The sequence below is a fragment of the Sinocyclocheilus grahami genome, unplaced genomic scaffold, assembly GCF_001515645.1.
Source record: "Sinocyclocheilus grahami isolate Dianchi unplaced genomic scaffold, SAMN03320097.WGS_v1.1 scaffold53.1, whole genome shotgun sequence".
Classification (NCBI taxonomy): Eukaryota; Metazoa; Chordata; class Actinopteri; order Cypriniformes; family Cyprinidae; genus Sinocyclocheilus; species Sinocyclocheilus grahami.
In genome coordinates, this window is record NW_015505232.1 from 465,808 (window position 1) to 487,154 (window position 21,347).

The 21,347-nt window shown below is 38.0% G+C and overlaps 1 protein-coding gene across 2 annotated transcripts in view; it reads left to right on the forward strand.

Moving 5' to 3' along the window:
- Nucleotides 1-415: 415 nt before the first annotated feature.
- Nucleotides 416-21,347, forward strand: part of LOC107583358 (kinase suppressor of Ras 1-like) — a 39,417-nt gene continuing 18,485 nt past the window's right edge. For both annotated transcript variants that reach the window (XM_016269548.1, XM_016269547.1), the window contains exons 1-2: nt 416-867; nt 18,794-18,934. In XM_016269548.1, coding sequence (XP_016125034.1) covers nt 646-867; nt 18,794-18,934 — 363 coding nt within the window. In that variant the 5' untranslated portion in view covers nt 416-645. The remainder of the gene's footprint in view (nt 868-18,793; nt 18,935-21,347) is intronic.

Sequence of the window (21,347 nt, forward strand, 5' to 3'; positions counted from 1 at the left end):
AAAATCATGTATAAGGTTGTAATCACATTTTGTAATCACATTTACAAACTTACTTTACAAAACTAATTTAATATGTCAAAAAATAAATTTAAAACATAATTACTGGTTAAAGTGTCTTTTCTTAATAACAGGATCCAACAGTTCTCTACAGAGGGAATATTATTCAAAATATGAATTAAGTACTTTTTAAAAGTACTTAATTCTTAGTTATTAAAGCAAACAGACATGGTAAAAAAACTGAATAAAAAATATATTATGTAGGCTATAACAATAAATGAAATGTCTAAATTAGTTTTAAATAACTTTTCATTTTAAAAATCTATCTATCTATCTATCATTAGCCTACAGTCACGTGCGTACGGACTTCATTTCCCAGCGCGCATCGCGTCGTGCGATGTTTCCCACAGCTGACAGACAGTGAGCGGAGACTCACAGCAGAACGCGCAGCTCGTACGACGCGCTTCCACGGTGCACTTGGATTTGGGATTACCTCAAACCACATCTCCGTCGTGGATCCCAGTGTAGACCGCATCTATCGGCCGTTCGGACAGTCTGATGGCATGCGTCTGTAGTAGCGCATGTGGATTGTATTATTATTTGTAGTTGCACTCATCTCTCCATCCACGGCGTGCCCAATGCAGTGGGATGGACGGTGTTAGAGTGGGGCTGATGATGGTGGAGGAGAGTGATGAACAGAGGGACAGCAGCAGCAGGGGCAGCGGCGGCAGTGTCGCAGCCATGGCCGCGCTACACCAGTGTGAACTGATCCAGAACATGATCGACATCTCCATCTCCAGTTTACAAGGGCTCCGGACCAAATGCGCGGCGTCCAACGATCTCACGCAGCAGGAGATCCGCACTTTAGAGGTAATAAAGACGAGAGGGGCCGAAGTGCAGCGTCATGAAACAGCGGATCCGCTCTCGCTTTATTACGGTTTCTTCCTATTTTTGCACTGCAGCTATTTATTGTGGTGCATTATAGAGGCGCACAGGACTGGGACTGAACCCCTCTTATTGCAATTTACCAATTTAGTATTACCATGCTTGTACAGGGTACCGTGGTAATACTTGGAATTTGGACAGTACTGTGATGCTGTATTTTTAGAAACGCACAGTGATGTGATAGAACCTCTCACACAAAAATATGCCATGGTATTACCAGGGTTTCCTGAAGAATTTTGTCCGGGGTTCTCCATTAAACAGCAAAAAAAGGAACTATGGTATTGCCATAGTAATGGTTTGTGTATTAGGCTAAGGTGTACATTTCGCAGTAATCGTATAGCAGCACAATATCAATGTACTATGGTAAGAATGGTACAGCCACAGTACTTTCTTCATAAATGAGCATAAGACGTTTTCAGAATTGTTTGTCAGTTGTGGCATATACTGTTTCTATAGTTATACATTTTGGAAGCACAATATAATCTAAAAACATAAAACACCACAAATACCACGTTGTGGAAAACATTGAGCATTGGCTTATGCATGGAGTTCACAGCACACTAACCCAGTGGGGGCTTTATTTGACCTGGTTCTGTTGACTAGGTGAAATATTCTTGGCAGTGAGATGCTGCGTAAAGCACAGCATCTCCGAAACAGATCCAGTCCTGATATTTTGAAAGTAAAGGCCTTCACTGGACTGTCGTCTGGTCTGTGTGATATTTTGCCGATAGCGTCTCACCCTGACTTCCACAACATTGGAGGTTAGTTGTCAGTATTGATGTGTGCTTCACCTGTAAAGTGCCCCATTGCTCCACTGGTAGGGGTAATTAATGAGGAATCAATGCAGCTGTGGGGTGGATGGAGTGCAAACAGCCCCAGAGGGCCTGTAGTTTGAGTATTGGGTGAAGATGTGACCGCAGGCACCAGAGTGATTGTTTTGGAGATTTGAGATGTTTGTGGAGCACCTCAGAGGATTTATGTAGTGTTACGGATCTGTGTTTCCTGATCTAAAAGGAGACTGGTCCTGATTGGGGGTTAAAGGCCCAAGAAGAGTAGTTATATTTATATGACAGTATAAAATTAATATTTTTGTCTCTTTTTTCGTTACGATTGGCCATTTGATGTTTGTGAGCATGCATTATTAAAATTCTATATGTTTTTTTCCGAAATAAATGAGCAATTAAAATTGTTTTGAATGCTACGAGTTGAGTAATCATAATATAATGTACACTGTAAAATATGATTTTCACAGATTATTGTATGTTTTGCAAGGAAAATACTATTTCAGTCATTCAAAATTTCATGTTTAGTTCAATGTGTTACTTGCTGTTTAATTGTGAAATTTACTAGCAATTTCTGAGTAAAAACAGTTTGTATGCCATTTTTTTTTATTGTATGAAAAATATATTGATTTTGAGACTTGCTTAAGCTTGCATTTAACAGTGTTATTAAATCGTTTGTGTTTTTAAAGTACAACTTTAAGTTAGCATTCACTGTGAAAGTGATTTAAATGAGAGGAAATGCACTATTAAATATTAATACATTAAAAAAAAAAAAAGTAATATTGCTTGATAAACGATATGGTACAGATATTCTGTACATCATAAGCTATTTCTTCCACCAAAGATAAAATAAAAAAACAATTTAGTAAAAGAACAGCATGTTGATTCCTTAAAGGGATAGTTCACCCAAAAATTGAAATTCTGTAATTAATTACTCACCACATGTCATTTCAAATCCGTGAGATCTTCGGTCATCTTCGCAACACAAATTAAGATATTTTTTGATAAAATCCGAGAGTTCTCTGACCCTGCTTAGACCACAGCGTAACTGAAATGTTCCCAGATCCAGAACTAGTAAGGACAATGAGTTGCCTACAACTAAATGAGAAAAAGATTTTGTAATTTTAATACTTACATTTAAACTAAACCAAAATACAAGTTTAAAAGTAATATATTAAAAATGTACAAAAAAATTAAAATTAAAACAAAGTATAAAAATAAAAGCTAATTCAAAATATCAAGAAATATTATAATATAATATAAATAATACTAGGGATGCACCGATACCACTTTTTTCAGAACGAGTCCGATACGATTCTTTCATTTTTGGTACTCGCCGATACCGATACCTGTATATTCACAGCATTTGTAATTTTTTTAAATATTGGGTACAGAAACAAAATAATAATATGAATCATGTTATTTGGCTTCATTTAGCAAACAGATATTACCTTCAGTTATTTCCACACTTAATTATACCTGTTAATAAGCTTTTGTTACTTTTTTGTTACTTTTCTCATTTTGGCGCATTAGAGCAGCTCAATTCAGTAATCATAAGACGTTTTCCTAAAATAATGCAAGGAACCACTCGTTATACATTATGGACCCTCGCGTACGAGTAAAAACCGAAGTATACTTTGGCCTTTAAAGCAAGCTCAACATACGCAGTGCGCACACGTTTGTATTGGTGCAGAATGAGAGAGACACTTATAGCCTAGCGCATTTCACACAGTCTGCTAGTTTCACTTCTGCTTTAAATAAAGTTGTGTATGCTTGATGTTTAAAATAAATATTATTTATGGTGAATGCCCCTATAATTTTTGTTTGTTTTATATTTATGACTTAGTTTTAATCCAAATGTATGCGCTAATGAAGCGGACCGCAATCAAGATCATACAACAGAAGTGCGCTCTCTTACTCTCTCTTTCCTTACCGTCAAATAACTTTAGTAACTTGTGCATTGTTTTACTTACTTGCTTTTGACATCTCCGACCGAACTACAAACTTTCCAGTGATGTCTGAGATATTCACTCGACAAGCTCACGCATCTGTGCTGCCATGCGTTCAATCCGCTCTGCTTATCAGCTCGCGCACATCCGCTATACAGGCGTGAATATTGAATGTTTAAAGTCCCCATGAAATCAAAATTAACGTTTTTTTGGGTGTTAGTTTAAATATGTTAGTCTTAAGGTTATCTATAAGACAGTGTGCTCCAAAACAGTGACAAAATGAACTACAAACTTTCCAGTGATATCTGTGAGATATTCACTCAACAAGCTCGTGCATCTGTGCCACCGCGCACTCTGCTTATCAGCTCGCGCACATCAGCTATACAGGCGTGAATATTGAATGTTTAACATTATATTAATTACTTGCATGTACTTCATCGACATCTTTAATCTCTAATAACTCCATTCTACTCTCGGTTGTTCTGTTTTCAGTGTTTCTTTTTCTGGACACAGCTCTATTCACACGCTGTGTGGTATCGGCTTTTGGTATCGGGGCATTTTTACGAGTACGAGTACAGGAGCGCATCCTAATGCTTTTGGGAACTGATTGGATTGTGAATAGAGATGCACAGATGTTAAAGTTTTCACAGATACGTTGAAAATTGTTTTCATATTATGCCTGATGACCGATAAATGGCTGATATTAACCCTCTACAGTATTTTATTTTGTTTAAATAAATGGAAAATAAAACTCTCTAAAAGCGAAAATAAATAATATTACATTTTACAAGTGAATTGAGCCATCACAGCATTTTAATGTACAAATGCAAAATGGATATACATTTTGAGACTGGTTAAAGATTATTTGTTTCAAGTGAGGGATTTTATTTTTATATTTTCAGATTTCATTTTAAGCGATTTTTTTTTGTTGTTGCAATTTTGTTATGTGCTTTTGTCACTTTTTTTAGTTTTATATATTATTTAGGTTTAATTTCTTTTTATTTCAGTTTTCAGTTTTAGTTTCTATGTTTTCCAGTGAGTAAGTGTATTGCTTTAACTGTATTTTAATTTTAAAGTTTTTAATTTAATTTTTATATTTTATTCTATTTCTGCCTTTTTTAATTAACAAAAATGTTTAGAATGCTATTAGTTTTAGTTTAAGTTAACCTGCTAAGTTGTTAGTAATTGTATTCAATTCTTCTGAACATTGATCTAGAAACTTTTTTTTTGCAAAATCACTTCGTTTTTACTGATCAAACCAGAGCAAACCAGCTTGCACCCTATGTCTTTTTCTCAAGACTTGGGAATGTTAGTCCTGCACCAGTTGTTTCCCCAGCTGCTGCTTCCAGAGTGAGATTGGTGTGTCTCCTCACATCTTTTCATTGTGCAGATTTTGATGAACTGTTATGTTTGATTCTGACAGCATGAGATATCGTCTCAGGAATGCCGTGACCTACTTATATGCAGAGATCTTCAATCTCAAATCTATGGATAAATCAGTTTGTTGATGGTGAAAAAAGAAGAGCTAGCTTGGCTCCAGAGGGTTCCTGTTCTGTGGACTCGAGCGGTCAGCTGTTGAAGCCCTCATCAGTCTGGGCTCCCCCCCGCAGTGCTGTTTGAGAGAGTTTTGCAGTGCATTCGTGTCGTGTGCTGTCGTGGCTGTGGCTGTGGCTATATTTAGATGTCTTCCTCCCTACGCGTTTTCAGGGTTGGTTGTTAAATAAGAAAATAATGACGTGAAGAGCATGAGCGAGGGGGGGAAGGCAGAGGGAGAGTGCCAGCCAATCAGCTTGCGTCTGTTTGAGGGCTCCCAATAGACTGGGAATGGGGAGGGGGGGTGACAGATTCAGCCAAGCAGAGCAGGTAAGAGATGTTCCATCATTACTCGTGGCTGTCTCAGCGCTGAGCTTTTCCCCTGATATTCTCCAGCGCATCTGAGCTGCGTCACTAAGGCCTGATGAGGAGCTGTCATCCTGACTGGCAGCGATCATGTAATACGATGTAGACGATCAGATTGTAATTTACGCTCTTTCAAATAACGCTCTTTGATGGCAAGATTGTCAGATCTTCACTGTTTTTGGTAACATGTGAGGAACATTTTCAAACCTCCATCCACATTTCCTCTAGGTTTGGAGGGTCAGATGTGAAGATCTGACCTCCTGCTTGAGTGTTTGGTGGACCGGTCAAGACAGATCAGTCCAGAGCCATGAGCTCTAGTCCTCGGTTACATTACATACGCACTAGGTTTTTTGTTTTAGTGCACATTTGGTTCAGCTTAAACTGCATGCCAACAAGTGTTTGATGCCATCTTTAGTGTTGACTGGCTGCTGTTGGGTATAATGTAGTCTTCCAACTGGAGGTTTGTTAGAATTTGATAGAAATGGCCATGAACAATTAAATAAAACACAATAAAATATGTGTGTGTAAAATATTCATTATGTAAATACTATATATATATATATATATATTTTTTTTAGGGCTGTGTATCACCTGCAAAGTCATGATACGATACGTATCACGATACAGAGGCCACAATACGATACATGACTGCACTGAATTTCACCTCCGGTTATCATTGCACAAATTAACACACTTGTTACGGGGCTGACGAGACGTGAGACTTGCGGATCCATTCGCAAAGCTTTATTAGACACAGACAGAGACGTGGTCATACAGCAGGCATGGGTCAGATGAGGGCAAACAGGTATATGGTGGGCAAAACACAAGAATAGTCCTAGAGCTAGCACAGGTCGACGATCGGCAGACAGAATCAAAAGGGGCAAGACAAAAGGGGTGAATCCAGGGAACCAGGCGAAGATCAGAAACCGGGAAGGCTAAGGCTAAGGCTAAGGCAAATGACTAGGGCTAAGGCTAAGGCTAAGGCAAACGACTAGGGCTAAGACTAAGGCTAAGGCAAACGACTAGGGCTAAGGCTAAGGCTAAGGCAAACGGCTAAGGCAAACGGCTAAGGCTAAGGCTATGACAAGGGCTCCGTAAAGTAGCTATCTCTAGGAGAGTGATAAATGCTGAAACAATACTCGGCAGAGGGAAGGGATCAGAGTGAGTGTTAAATAGTGAGGGAGTGATATGAAACAGCTGGGTGCAATCAGTGTAAACAGGTGTATGCAATTCGTGCTGAGTGCAATGCATGATGGGAAATGTAGTCCGGGGTGCTATGCAACAGTTTGTGTGGTGCGAGAGTCAATGAAAAGGAAAGTTCATGGACCGGATTCGTGACAACACTCTTTACAATAATAATAATTAAAAAAAAGAAGAGTTCTAAACTAACACGCTGTCTTCACTGTATCTAACGCACACACGCTCAAGGCTGATTTATACTCGACGCGTCCGCAAGTTCGCTTAGATGCACACGGCAAATATGACGTCATCGCGGTGTTGGTGGAAGTTTGGTTTGAGTGCGTTGTTTCGCGTGGCGGTGTGCACCATAGACATAATAAATACAGGTATTTCCATATTGCGCAAGTGTAATGCTCTGTTTTGGGGATTATGTCTCTTTATATCAGGCAACCCAGTTGTGTTCCTCTGCGCCAGATTAAACCTTGTTGTAGCCTATATATGCTCTATTCATTCTTTTTTAGAAACCTCGCACTTTTCTACTCAATTTTAAACGTTGTAAAATTTTAAACAAATTAAGCGTGGTCCACTGCTGCACACGTGCCACAATATCGATACTGCGCCATAGACCAACTCAAACCTGGTCTAAAGTCTGTCGCAATATTTTTTCTTTGTTATTTAAAGAGCACGTTAGTAATATGCGCATATAGGCGGGTGCACAACGTGCGTACACTTTGCTTATTACACACACAGGGACGCGCAGCAGCACACAAACATTTTTAAAAATGAAAAATTACATTCCGCCATGTAAATAGCGAACTCGCCATGGCATGAGCGCAACTGCCTCTTAAAGGGAATGGGAGATGAGACTCTGATTGGTTTATTGCACGTTACGCCCAAAACACACCCATTACTCATTAAGAGAATAGGGACAACCCGTTTAGACCATGCGCCCGGGTGCGCCGACCATTTTTCCCGTCATTAAACTAGCAAAAGTGGATTCGGACATGCCCTGAGTGTACCTGCGCCGTGTGCTTTAGACCATGCGCTTAGATTGTTAAAATAGGGCCTAAAATATTTAAATAGTTTTGTATTTTTATTATATAAGATGTATTATTATATGAGATGTAATGTAATATAATTTAATATACTCACAATTGTTATTGATATTAATTGAAGTTTAGATTAGAACATTAATTAATCTTTGGATATCTACTTAAATCCAGTGTACTAAATAGTTTTTCCAACTTCCAATTAATCTCCATTTTCTGTTTAATTGTATTAAAAAAACCTGAATGTGTAGTTTGTGTCATTGATTACCAAGTCAAGTACTCAAATTGTGTTTTTCTTTGAGCTGCTGGGAATGGATGAACATGTTTATTTCTTCTATAAAGAATCCCTAATACATGCTCATTAATACTCCTGTATCTTCTGAGATTATCGGGCCGGCGGTGTCAGCATATACACAGACACACAACCCACATGTGACACGACACTTTACATGTGTAAACGTCTGTGAAGCAGTGCAGGGATTAGCTGCAGGTTTTTGAAAAACTCTTGTGTGTAGTGTTGGGGATTGTCTGAGGTCGGCATTAAACTCCTGTGCGTCCTGCAGGAAGTTGAGGCCTGTGGGCAACTCGTAAGTAGGGATTGGCGTTAAGCACATTACACCAGGGTGACAGGTGAAACTGCATAGGGAGACATGCTAATCAATGCGGATCAGGCAGTTACCGCTCAGCTTGTACCTGTGGTTGCATTGTTAGACGTATTTCTGCAGATCTGTCTGTGGTCTTTGAGCAGCTGGGCGGTTCCTGCCCTTTGGCTGTCAATCACTCCTGCTGACCTCACTTGTTGTCATGGCAGCCTCATCCTAGTCTTTGCAGTCAAGCAGGTGTGACCCCCCCCCCCAATGTTGATTACCATAACATTTAAATAATTTATTGATAGATTTTGGTTTATTTTACATGTGAAATAACATTATGCAGTGATTTGGAGGTGCTTTTGTCTCTACGCACATGTGTTTGGCTCCATTTTAGTTTGTTCCTAATGTTGCTGTCTGAGAACAGGTTGCCTCAGATATTCCTCACTAAGATTAAAAACCTCATCTTTTTAGCAGCTACCCTATAAAAAAGTGTGTTATCATGGTATTACTGTGATCGGATGCTATTTCCATGGTGCTTCGATATATCATTGTATAACTTATTACTGTTATTAATTTATATTATTAATAATATACAGTGGTGTGAAAAAGTGTTGGCCCCCTTCCTGTTTTTTTTTTTAAAAAATCACTTTGTCAGACAGGTTCAATTTAAGTGATTTCTTGATTCAACAGGTCTGGCAGTAATCAGGCCTGCGTGTGGCTAGTGAAATTTAACTCAGCTTTCTAAAATAATGTGGTTAATTGCAGTTCTTTCATGATTTAACAGGAGGGGGCAATTAATTTTTCACGTAGGGCCACGTAGGTTTGGACAGCTTTTTTCCCTCAATAAATGAAATCATCATTTAAAAACCGCATTTTGTATTTACTTGCATTATCTTTGTGTAATATTTAAATTTGTTTGATGATCTGAAACATTAAAGTGTGACAAACATGAAAGAAAATAAGAAATCAGGAAGGGGGCCAACACTTTTTCACACCACTGTATTCCCATGGTGCCAAAGTATTTAAAAAAACTGATTGTTACTATATTGGAAATTAATCACAAGTGATATCTCTTTAATACCTCAATCGTTGCTCCTAGACAGCATTTAGAAGGTAAATTGACACTTTTTGGCTACAGTCTTTACTTCTCTGATTTGTTTCTTAGTGATTTTTGTGGTTAAGTTGCAAATGCAAAAGTTAAATTTTTTATTAGTTCATATTTAATTTTATTTCAGTTAACAAAATGTTTATAATAGTTTTAGTTTTAGTTTGCGACCCTGCTAGGTTGATATTAATTGTTTCATTCTTTTGAACAACCTGCTCAGTTTTCTAGTCTATAATCTAACCTATATCTATAACCTGTAATATCCTCTTAAGTCAGAATAAAAAGATTCTCAACAATCCATATAAATTTTTAAAAACTTATATAAATTTAAATTGAATGTTATTAATTAACATTAATGAGAAATAATATTTTCCCATTTGTGATATTTTCTCATTTATTTCTACAAAAAATGGTGTTTCTGAGAATATCTTAGAATATCCAAGACAAAGTTGATAGTTAAATATAAATATAGAAGAAGATGTTTTAAAAAATGTTTAAGGTTTTTGTTTTGTCCATAGGATGTTCATTTGGAACAAAAAACAAGATGATTTGAAGAACTGTTTTTTTTTTTTGTCCATCCAATGAAAGTCAATGGGGTCCAGAACAACACTGTTTGGACAAAAACAGTTCTTCAAATCATCTTGTTTTGTGTTCTACTAAAGAAATTCATAGAGGTGAGTAAATGATGACAGAACTTAAATTTTGAGGTGAACTTTAAGTCTACTAAACCCATGAAAGAGCAACTTCGGAACAATGCATGTTCAAAAATGTTTTGTCACGGTAGGAACGTTTTTAGCTTCAATATGTAATGTTACAACAAACTCAGAACAAGTTGATGATTCCACAAATTTCTGAGAATGTCGTAATTATGACTAGATGACTGTGCCATGCTGTGTAGAGATGTCTAGTTTTCACCATGTTTTCCTGTCTGTGGGAAAATCCCACTCTGAAAAATTTTTTTTTTTACTGATGACCCAGGAGTGTAGTTGCTAGGAAACCTGACATCACACTTTCACCAGTTTATTGTTGTCAGTGATGAGTGTGAGTGTGTGTGTGTGTGTGCAGAGACAGCAGCACAGGCTCAGGACCTGGTTTGGTCATCAGCAGGTTGGAACAGAACCTTCCTAAAACATTTAATCTGGGCCACGCATTCATGTGTTATGAATATGAGAAATTTAACTGGAGAGACTAAAATACAGAGACATTTTATCCTGCTAGACAATTTAGTGAAGTAGATTCAATACAAAGACATCTCCAATGATCTCTATAATACCTAGCTGTTAGCATTCCCATTCATCTCAATGGCAGTTGCAACTTTAGTGCAGTACACAACTTAAAATCTGCTATCAGAAATAACACAACCCACATAAATGAAGTGTTTAGCTTTGTTAGAGTCTCCTGTGTTAAGATGAGAGGAGTTGAGATGGTGGGCTTTGTTGTTTGGTCTGAGAAAAATAGGCTGTTGGTGTGTCTCTGCAGGCTTTAAGCCACTGCGGCCTTAACTCTCACACCAACAGCGAAGAATCATCCTGTTCATCTCCGTCTAGCTTTGGCCAAGCCCCAAAATCAATGTTCACAGAGAAGAACCAACAAAAGAACATGAAAGTGGGTGTTTCTCTGCTTTGCTCAGAGCTGTGAGACTAGAAAACCAGGAAGCATGCCAGTGCTGTGGCCGTTGTGGTGGACACCACGATTAGTTCCAGAATCGTGACGTTCTTTTTGAGCACATGTTTAGAAAGTAGTCATGGACTTCTTTGATTGTACCCTGATTACCTTTTTAACATTTTAAAGATACCTGTTACAGTTTATAAACCATTGGTAACTCTGATTGACAAACAGAGTCATAGCAGCTTAAGGTGGTGAAGTGGTTTTATAGAGGATGTGGTAGTTGTTTAGTTGCTGTTCCAGGGGGATTTACCAGTTCTAACCAGCTTGACCAAGGTGGCCATCTAGAAACCAAGTAAAAACCACCAGAAGCTGGTTTAACCAATATATGCTAGAAGGTAAAACAATGGATGGCACCTCATTACCGAGGTTAGATCAATATAACTATGATTTCAATTAAAAGATCTAAGGAAAATAGAGGCCAAGAATAATAAAGAATCTGTAAAAAATAAAAAAATAAAAATATATATATTAGGGGTGTAAGAAAATATGGATACACGTGAGTATCGCGATATTTTGTTTGGCGATACTGTATCGATTCTCAAAAACGGAATATCAATATTTAAAAAAAAAAACATACAAAATTCATGGCAGTTGTTTCGTTTTGAGTTTATATCCCGACCGCTAGATGGCAGTCTTCATCTCTGAACTTAAACAGTGACAGTAAACACTAGCATTAGAGCACGCCACTAATGTTAGCGTTAATATAGTTCACTGCTAGTAATGGAGGATGAAAGAATTGTTCCAGTTCCCGTTTCGGTGTACAAAACTGAAGTGTGGCGTCATTTGGGATTTTAACGTCCACTGCGGGACCGTGGCGCGGGCGCCGCCTCAGTTCCGCCACTTGCCGGGGTGCGGCAGGCGGTAGGGTCGCCACATGGCTGCAGCTTTCTCTGGTGGTGGGGCGTTTTGTGCAGTTGGGGCGGTGCTCGAGTCGCGGTCTCGGCAATACCACGCGGAACATAAATACAAACTGAAAAACCTGTGAAATCCAAGTGGAAAGGTTCTGAGAATGTTTAACATCTGTATTTATTTTATTGTTTTAAAATTGTTTTGTTTTCTTTAAGAATCCTGCAAGCACTTTATTTTTCATTGATATTACGCAGATGTAATTATTTTGTTCCGATCAAAATGTTATGACATTGTATGTTACAATTGTAAACTTAAACTGTGAACCTTTAAAGCAGGGTCTAAAAAAATATATATGGTCTTTTTATAAAAAATACATATACATTTAACTAAAGGATCCTATCATTTTCCCCCTTGACTCGTACTGCACAAAAAGTGGTTCAATAACGTTGAATGTTAAAGGGACTGATTATTGCAAATGCAGATCCCACTGTGTTCTGGTTAATTTTTTTAAATGTATTTATTGCTAAGGTTTGCATATGGTGGTATGTTCTTAATGACAGCTTTCCTAAAACTATATCCTATTCCTAAAATAAGAAATATTCCAATATATCGCCTTGCTTACAGTATCGCAATGTATCTTTTCGATGAATAGAAAGTTAAAAAGAACAACATTTATATGAAATAGAAACTCTTTATATTATAAATGTCTTTACTGTCACTTTAGATCAATTGAATGCATCCTTGCTAAATAAAACTATATATTTTTTATATATATATATATATATATAAATAAATATATATAGCTTCTGTGATTAAATGAAAATAAAACTTAAAAAATAGCCATTACAAATTCATGTAAACATGTTCTGTACATGTTTAGTTTCTATAAAAATAAATAAATAATAACCAGGAACCTTGTCCTAATGTTAAAGGAAAGTTGATATGTTTCCCCAATATTAGCATACAAGAATCTGCACTAAAATACCAGTTGCTACAGCTTGTGTTACAGTGGAACAGTGGCGTAGTACTAGTTGTAAGTACTAGTATGCCCAATATCTATATTCAGAAACTGTATAGCACCTTGATAATGGCTATAAAATAGGGATTTTTAGCTGGAAATGGTTTAGGATTCTCCTGTGTGTAGTGTGCAGTATGTGAGCATCGGATGAGACCTTGTGCTGTTGAACAGTTGTGAGGCTTTTTTGTTAATGCTGAAATCTGAGCGCTGTTAAAAACTCAGACCTCAAGCACTTGACACAAATTTTCATATTGACTGCGATGGATAAAAGCTTTTGAATGGCAGTTGAGCTTTATTGAGTGGAGTGCTCACTGTCCTCGGTGTAATTAGCATTTAGCTGTTAGCAACGGAGCTTTAACTGCTTGTTTATTGGCTCTGACCTCCCACAAGGGGCTTTCGGTTCCCTGTCCTCCTACGCATGTGACCCCTGACCCCGGCTGGTGTTTGTTCTGCTGTCTGCTACGAGATGCTCGTCTGCAGTGTGCTGGTCCTTTGTTGGCTTCTGCCATGACAGTGTGCTCAAGGCCTTTTTCTTTTTTACTGGAATATGTGTGTGCGAGAATGTGTACAAAAGGGAGTGAGTTTGTAAGCTGATGGCTCTTGAGAGGTTGTCATTGAAGCGCTGATTCACCTGTTGAGGTACTGATATCTCTCAGGGCCGTGTGTGCGGGTACGTAACGGAGATAAAGACTGAGATCTTTCAGCCAGAAATTCCCCAGTACAAAGATCTGATCATTGCATTAACACAAAGGCCTTTAAACAGAGCACAAATTGAGTGTAGTTTTAGTATGCAAGGATCAGTTTGAGAATGTAGGGATCATTTGAAATAACGGGTAACGATTTGATAATGTAAGTATCATTTTGAATATATGAGGGACTTATATAAGTAGGGATCTGTTTGAGCATGTATGGATCATTATGAGTGGTGTGGACTTACATTTGATTACGTTTAATTTACAGAGTTCATTTTAGTATGTAAGAATCCTTTTTTTGAATATTGAGTATATTTGTAATTAGTTTAAATATGTGAGTTTTTGGCTCAGTTTGATTATGTGGGGCCCATTTTAAGTATCTAAGGACCAGTTTGAGTATATAGTGATTCGTTTGTGTATGCTAGGGATTAGTATAAGTATGGAGGCATAATTTTAAGTATATAATGATTAGTTTGAGTATTAAGTGATAAGTCTGAGGATACAGGGATCAATTCAAGTATGTGGACTTGATTTTAAGTATATAGAGATCAGGTTAAGTATGCAATGGATCACTCTGAGTATACAGGAATCAGTTTAAGAATATAGTCATCATTTTAAGTATATATTGATTGGCTTGAGTATTTAGTAATCAGTCTGAGTGTTTAGAGATCAATTTAAGTATGTAGGCATTGTTTTAAGTATATAATGATTTGTTTGAGTATTTAATGGTCAGTCTGAGTATACAGTTCAAGTATGTGGACTTGAAGTATATAGAAATCAGTTTGAGTATGCAAGGGATCAGACTGAGTATACGTCATTTTAAGTATAAATTGATTGGTTTAGGTATTTATTGATCAGTCTGAGTATAAAAGGGATCAATTTACGTATGTGGGCATCATTTTAAGTATATGGATCAATTTGAGAATGTAGTGTTTAGTCTGAGTATGCAAGGGATCAGTTTAAGTATGTAGGCATCATTTTAGGTATAAAAGATCAGTTTGAGTATATAGTGATCAGTCTGACTATGCAAGGGATCAATTTAAGTATGTGGGCATCATTTTAAGTATATAATGATTGGTTTGAGTATTTAGTGATCGGTCTAAGTATGCAAGGATCAGTTTAAATATGTAGGCATCATTTTATGTATATAAAGATCAGTTTGAGTATGTAGTGATCAGTCTGAGTATGCAAGGGATCAGTTTAAGTATGTGGACATCATCAGTAAATAAAGAGCAGTTTTCATATTTAGGGATCGTTTTATGTGGGCATGATTTTGAATATATAAAGATCCGGTTGACTAAGTTTGAGATTACTTTATTGTGATTAGTGAGTGAGAGAATATGTTTGAGTATGCAGGGATCGGTATGAGTTTAAAAATTAGTTTTGGTATGTATGGGTATGTATGGGTCATTCGCATATATAACGTATGTCTGATTAAATGTATAAAATCAAGACTAAGTTTGAGATTACTTTATTGTGATTAGTGAGTGAGAGAATATGTTTGAGTATGCAGGGATCGGTATGAGTTTAAAAATTAGTTTTGGTATGTATGGGTCATTTCGCATATATAACGTATGTCTGATTAAATGTATAAAATCAATTAAGTATGTACAGATAAGTATTAAGTAAAATCAGATAAGTATATACACATCAGTTTGCTTATACAGGGATCAATTTATATATTCTGTATGTATACAGTGGGTACGGAAAGTATTCAGACCCCCTTCAATTTTTCACTCTGTTATATTGCAGCCATTTGCTAAAATCATTTAAGTTAATTTTTTTTCCCTCATTAATGTACTCACAGCACCCCATATTGACAGAAAAATACAGAATTGTTGACATTTTTGCAGATTTATTAAAAAAGAAAAACTGAAATATCACATGGTCCTAAGTATTCAGACCCTTTGCTCAGTATTTAGTAGAAGCACCCTTTTGATCTAATACAGCCATGAGTCTTTTTGGGAAAGATGCAACAAGTTGTTCACCCCTGCATTTGGGGATCCTCTGCCATTCCTCCTTGCAGATCCTCTCCAGGTCTGTCAGGTTGGATGGTAAACGTTAGTGGACAGCCATTTTTAGGTCTCTCCAGAAATGCACAATTGGGTTTAAGTTAGGGCTCTGGCTGGGCCATTCAAGAACAGTCACAGAGTTGTTGTGAAGCCACTCCTTCATTATTTTAGCTGTGTGCTTAGGGTCATTGTCTTGTTGGAAGGTAAACCTTCAGCCCAGTCTGAGGTCCTGAGCACTCTGGAGAAGGTTTTCGTCCAGGATATCCCTGTACTTGGCCGCATTCATCTTTCCCTCAATTCCAACCAGTCGTCCTGTCCCTGCAGCTGAAAAACACCCCCACAGCATGATGCTGCCACCACCATGCTTCACTGTTGGGACAGGTGATGAGCAGTGCCTGGTTTTCTCCACACATATTGCTTAGAATTAAGGCCAAAAAGTTCTATCTTGGCCTCATCCGACCAGATAATCTTATTTCTCACCATCTTGGAGTCCTTCAGGTGTTTTTTCATGTGTCTTGCACTGAGGAGAGGCTTCCGTCGGGCCACTCTGCCATAGAGCCCCGACTGGTGGAGGGCTGCAGTGGTGGTTGACTTTCTACAACTTTCTCCCATCTCCTGACTGCATCTCTGGCGCTCAGCCACAGTGATCTTTGGGTTCTTCTTTACCTCTCTCACCAAGGCTCTTCTCCCCCGATAGCTCAGTTTGGCCGGACGTCCAGCTCTAGGAAGGGTTCTGGTCGTCCCAAACGTCTTCCATTTAAGGATTATGGAGGCCACTGTGCTCTTGGGAACCTTAAGTGCAGCAGAATTTTTTTTTGTAACCTTGGCCAGATCTGTGCCTTGCCACAATTCTGTCTCTGAGCTCTTCAGGCAGTTACTTTGACCTCATGATTCTCATTTGCTCTGACATGCACTGTGAGCTGTAAGGTCTTATATAGACAGGTGTGTGGCTTTCCTAATCAAGTCCAATCAGTATAATCAAACACAGCTGGACTCAAATGAAGGTGTAGAACCATCTCAAGGATGATCAGAAGAAATGGACAGCACCTGAGTTAAATATATGAGTGTCACAGCAAAGGGTCTGAATACTTAGGACCATGTGATATTTCAGTTTTTCTTTTTGTCAACAATTCTGTGTTTTTCTGTCAATATGGGGTGCTGTGTGTACATTAATGAGGAAAAAAAATTAACTTAAATGATTTTAGCAAATGGCTGCAATATAACAAAGAGTGAAAAATTTAAGGGGGTCTGAATACTTTCCGTACCCACTGTATGTTGGTGTGTCTGGTAATGATGATAGAGGGATGAAGTGTGCCTGGCCGCTGCTGTTTAACGCATGTATAAGCGTGCTGTACTCATTAAAGCAGTGATTGCAGGCGGCCGCAGTGGGATGGGGGGCAGCGGAGGGGGAAGTGTGAAAGGATGACTCGGTTTATGGCCGTTGGCCTCATGGTAACGGGGCCTCTGTGCGTCAGTGAGCCGCTGACCTGAACTGTCACAGCAGGTGAGCCCTCCTCTCACGCTACCCCCTCTTTCTCTCAGTCTGTCCCACTGTTTCGCCCCCTTCTCTTCTTTCTGTCTCGCTGCGTCATCAGCACTTCTGTTCTGCTGAGGTGTCTGTGCGGCCCATCCAGGAAGCTGGATATAGGCAGAACGAGGGAATAGGTGTGGTTTTTTGAGTGTATCGGTGAATTTGAGGTGGGTCAGCATTCTGCACCGAGTTGGAAAATTCCTCCTGCATAAGCCAGTGTGGTTTGTTTGTGAAAGATTTGGGAGTGTGTTTATTATCCAGAACAGGCCAGAATGGGGAAAATTCTTGCAGCCCAGCGCATATGGCGGCGTGTACAACTGGAAGCAGACGGCGACGGCTGCATTCGACGAGACGGACTGCCGTCTTAGCCTCAGTGTGAACTCTGCATCTCGTGGAGCTGTGATGTCAGAACGCTCCCACCGTCAGCGCAGTGTTCCGATGACATTCGGTTGCCATGCCAGCAGTGCAGTTGCCCCCATGAGGAGGGCTGCAGCTCCCTTCCATATAATAACAGTTATTTATAGCTGACAGCCCTGTTTGCTGAAGGGGAGCACAAAAAAGAGAGAGGGAGAGAAAATCCAGTTAGATTTCAAACTGCGTGTGCTCTGATGCCGTGTTATTTATCAGACTTGCAGGTGCTGCGATTTAATGGCGACTGATGCTGAAATCTGGCTGATGAGAGACACTGCAGTAATGCAAAGCTTTGGATCGTGTTAATTTGATTCATTTATGTACCGGAACGACACTGCTATCCTGAAAAAAACAATGCATGTTTTTTTATATATATATATTTATTTATTTATTTATAATAAAACAATTCTAAAAGTAAACAATTCCACTCCACCTAAACAACATTTAATTACACAAAATTATGGAAAAATTAAATAAAATACAGAAACGCATATGGCTACATCAAATGAATACAAACAGTATATCGAACAAGAAATATCTAGAGAAAGAAACAACAAGAAATATCGAAAACCAAAGATAGGTGAATAGCGTGTAAATGTTATATATGTCAGTGCGTATGTGTAATATGCATGCATGCATATGTGTGTACATATATCTATGAAATGAAAATACATGCAAGCATATATAAGTACCTGTGGAGAGGATATTAATTTATAAACAAGAAACAAACACTATAAAGTACACTAATACATACAATAAATGAGGAAAAAGGGTTATAAAGCAATAACAATATAGTCTTTTAATAACATGTTATAGAAGAAAATGTTTTGACAGATGAGAAGCCGTTTAGTTGAGTACTGATCTCTAGAATATTTTGAGATTTCACACCCACGTCAATTAAATCTGAATTTAACTGATTATATGTGCATGTCTGTATTACGTGCATGTGTCCTTTGTGAAGTTTTTATTATGTTCATGTAACAGTTTCTGATGAGCTGTATGTGAAATTGTCCTTTGGTTGCACATGAAACCCGCAGATGCATTAAAGGCCTCTTACAGACCCCGCCCCCCTGACGGCCCCTCCCTCATCTGCTTTGTGCTCTGCTGCCCCCTGCAGGTCAAGCTTATGAAGTACATCTGTAAACAGCTGCAGTGTAAGCAGAAGGTGCCAGACACAGAAAGGCCGCTGGCCCTGAACAGCTACCCACGGCTGGGGGACTGGTTACGCACCATCAACGTCAGACCTGAGCTCATAGAGGTAAAGGAGAAGAGGGAATATTCCTGTAAATTTTCAATACTTTGATAATGTCACCTGTTTGTACACAAAAATGCAATTTATCGATGTAGCAAGGTGACTATCAGAAAGCTAATCAGTGGTCATATTTGTCTAGATAATATTTCATACCAAAATCAAATAATAATAATTTAAAAATGTAAAAGTAATAATAATAAGTCCTTATAAAAGTAATATATTCTTATATATTTTCAGCTAAATTCATATCTGGTGATTTTGTGATTGTCATGTAAATATTCATTATTTGATCATGTATGTTGTGTGTTTATATAATGTGGCCTATCATTTATGATTTTGATTACTAGAAATTCAAATTATGAATGTAACAACAAAAAACAAAACAGTGGTTTTATTTGTCCGGATCATATTTCACAAAAATTACGTTATGTATAAAGAAAAAATATATATATATTATAATTACTAGTAAATTAATACATTTAATAAATTAATGAATTAAAAATTTTACTTATAATATTAATAACATAAATGATAGATTTTGCGCAAAGAATATTTATTTAAAAAATACAATTTTAAAAGATAATATTTATTGGATATTATTGTATATAATCTACACATTTTTTTTGCTCAAATGTCTGGATTGATTATGTTTTTTGTCAATTTTATGTACATAAAACCAAGATAGTGCTGCCATCTTCAACAGGGTCTGGCTGCAGACATGCACTTGCACTCTGACACCTGTGCTTCCGCTTGCAGTCTTTTTAATTTTTTTATCTTAATTTTATTTAATTTTTTTTTATTTTAATTGAATCTCTCAACATTTTACAACAGTAGCCAGGTTAAAACATAACTAATATGTACAGACAAGCAGGTGAGCCCAGAAAGTGAAAGTGACATGTGGCCAAGTATGGTGACCCATACTCGGAATTAGTGCTCTGCATTTATCCAAAGTGTACACACCGTGAACACACACCCGGAGCAGCTGTGGCGCCCGGGGAGCAGTTGGGGGTTCGGTGCCTTGCCTCGTACCTTTGGGTTATGAGTCCGACTCTCTAACCATTAGGCCACGACTTCCCGGAATAACGTGCAAAATTTCGGCGTTAAGCATTTTCCCATATAGAATAAACTGTTTTTTATATCATTGTCTTTGTCCATTAAGATGCATTACGTGTTTTATTTATAATGATATTCTATGGGAGGAAAACGTTTACCGTGCAATTTAACACATTGCGTTCTGGGCTCGTCTGCTTGCCTGTAAGTTGGTCCTTTTAATATCACTTTCTTAATGCATTTCTTAATGCGCGTTCATATCTGCTGGTCTGCATATAGTTTGCATCAACAAAAATAATTATACTGAATTTGGTCTTTCTCATGTTAGTCCGTTATGCCACATTAAATGTTTTGCTGTATGGGAGGACAAGTGAAAGTTTGCGCGTTGTGTTTATGGCCATCTGCTTGCCTTGTAGTACATTCAATTAATAAACTATATATTGAATTTGATCTTTTAAAAGCACTACCTCATTACATTAAGCCATATTAAGTGTTTGTTTTCTACGGGAGGAAAAGGCTTAACGAGAGACTTTGTGCATTGCGTTCATATTCTGCTGTTCTGTGGCCACGGATTTGCGGGTCTTGTCTTTTTCTCCTACAGATGAGTTGCAGTACTCTGTCCATTATGGTACTCAATTACTTTTAATAATTTAAACACAACAGCGTCTCATGTCCATTGGCAACGCGCACGATCTATCGATTGCAAGTGACGTCGCAGGTAGCAGAGAGTGCAAGTGGCGATTGCAAGTAATATTGTAATTTAGTTTCTTTTTTCCTGTCTTCACCACCTGGCTACTGTTGTAATATGTTGAGAGAATCAATAAAAAAAAATTATAAATAAATAAAATAAAATAAAAAAAGACTGCAAGTGACGTCACTAGTGGAAACGCAGGTGTATTGAGAGTGCAAGTGCATGTCTGCAATAGGGGAAGGCTGATTATCGGCGCCGATATTAAGCATTTTTATGATTATCCGTATCGGCCATTTTCAAAACTGATTCGCCGATAAAATAACTTGATTTTGAAACACGCTATTTGGCTCTGATGCAGCCTGTCAGAACTCACCACTCTGTGGCCTAAAGCAATCTCTGCCCACCGCCCATCTGATTTGTTGGGAGTCACGAGTCCGACCAATCAATACAGAATTCACTCTCACTCCGAAAGCACTTGCTAACTAGAGCTGCTTCAGTGATCATGCATCAGTTGTCTTTCAAAGGTAAGGCAACAGCAGACGTTGCTTAATTTGCAATAATTCACAATCCACTAACGTTACACTGAAGTTGCAAAACACAAGAAACACAAACACAGAAAATGTGGACGGAATCGCAGAATCCAGTTATATAAATGGAATTTACTGTATGACGCGGAAT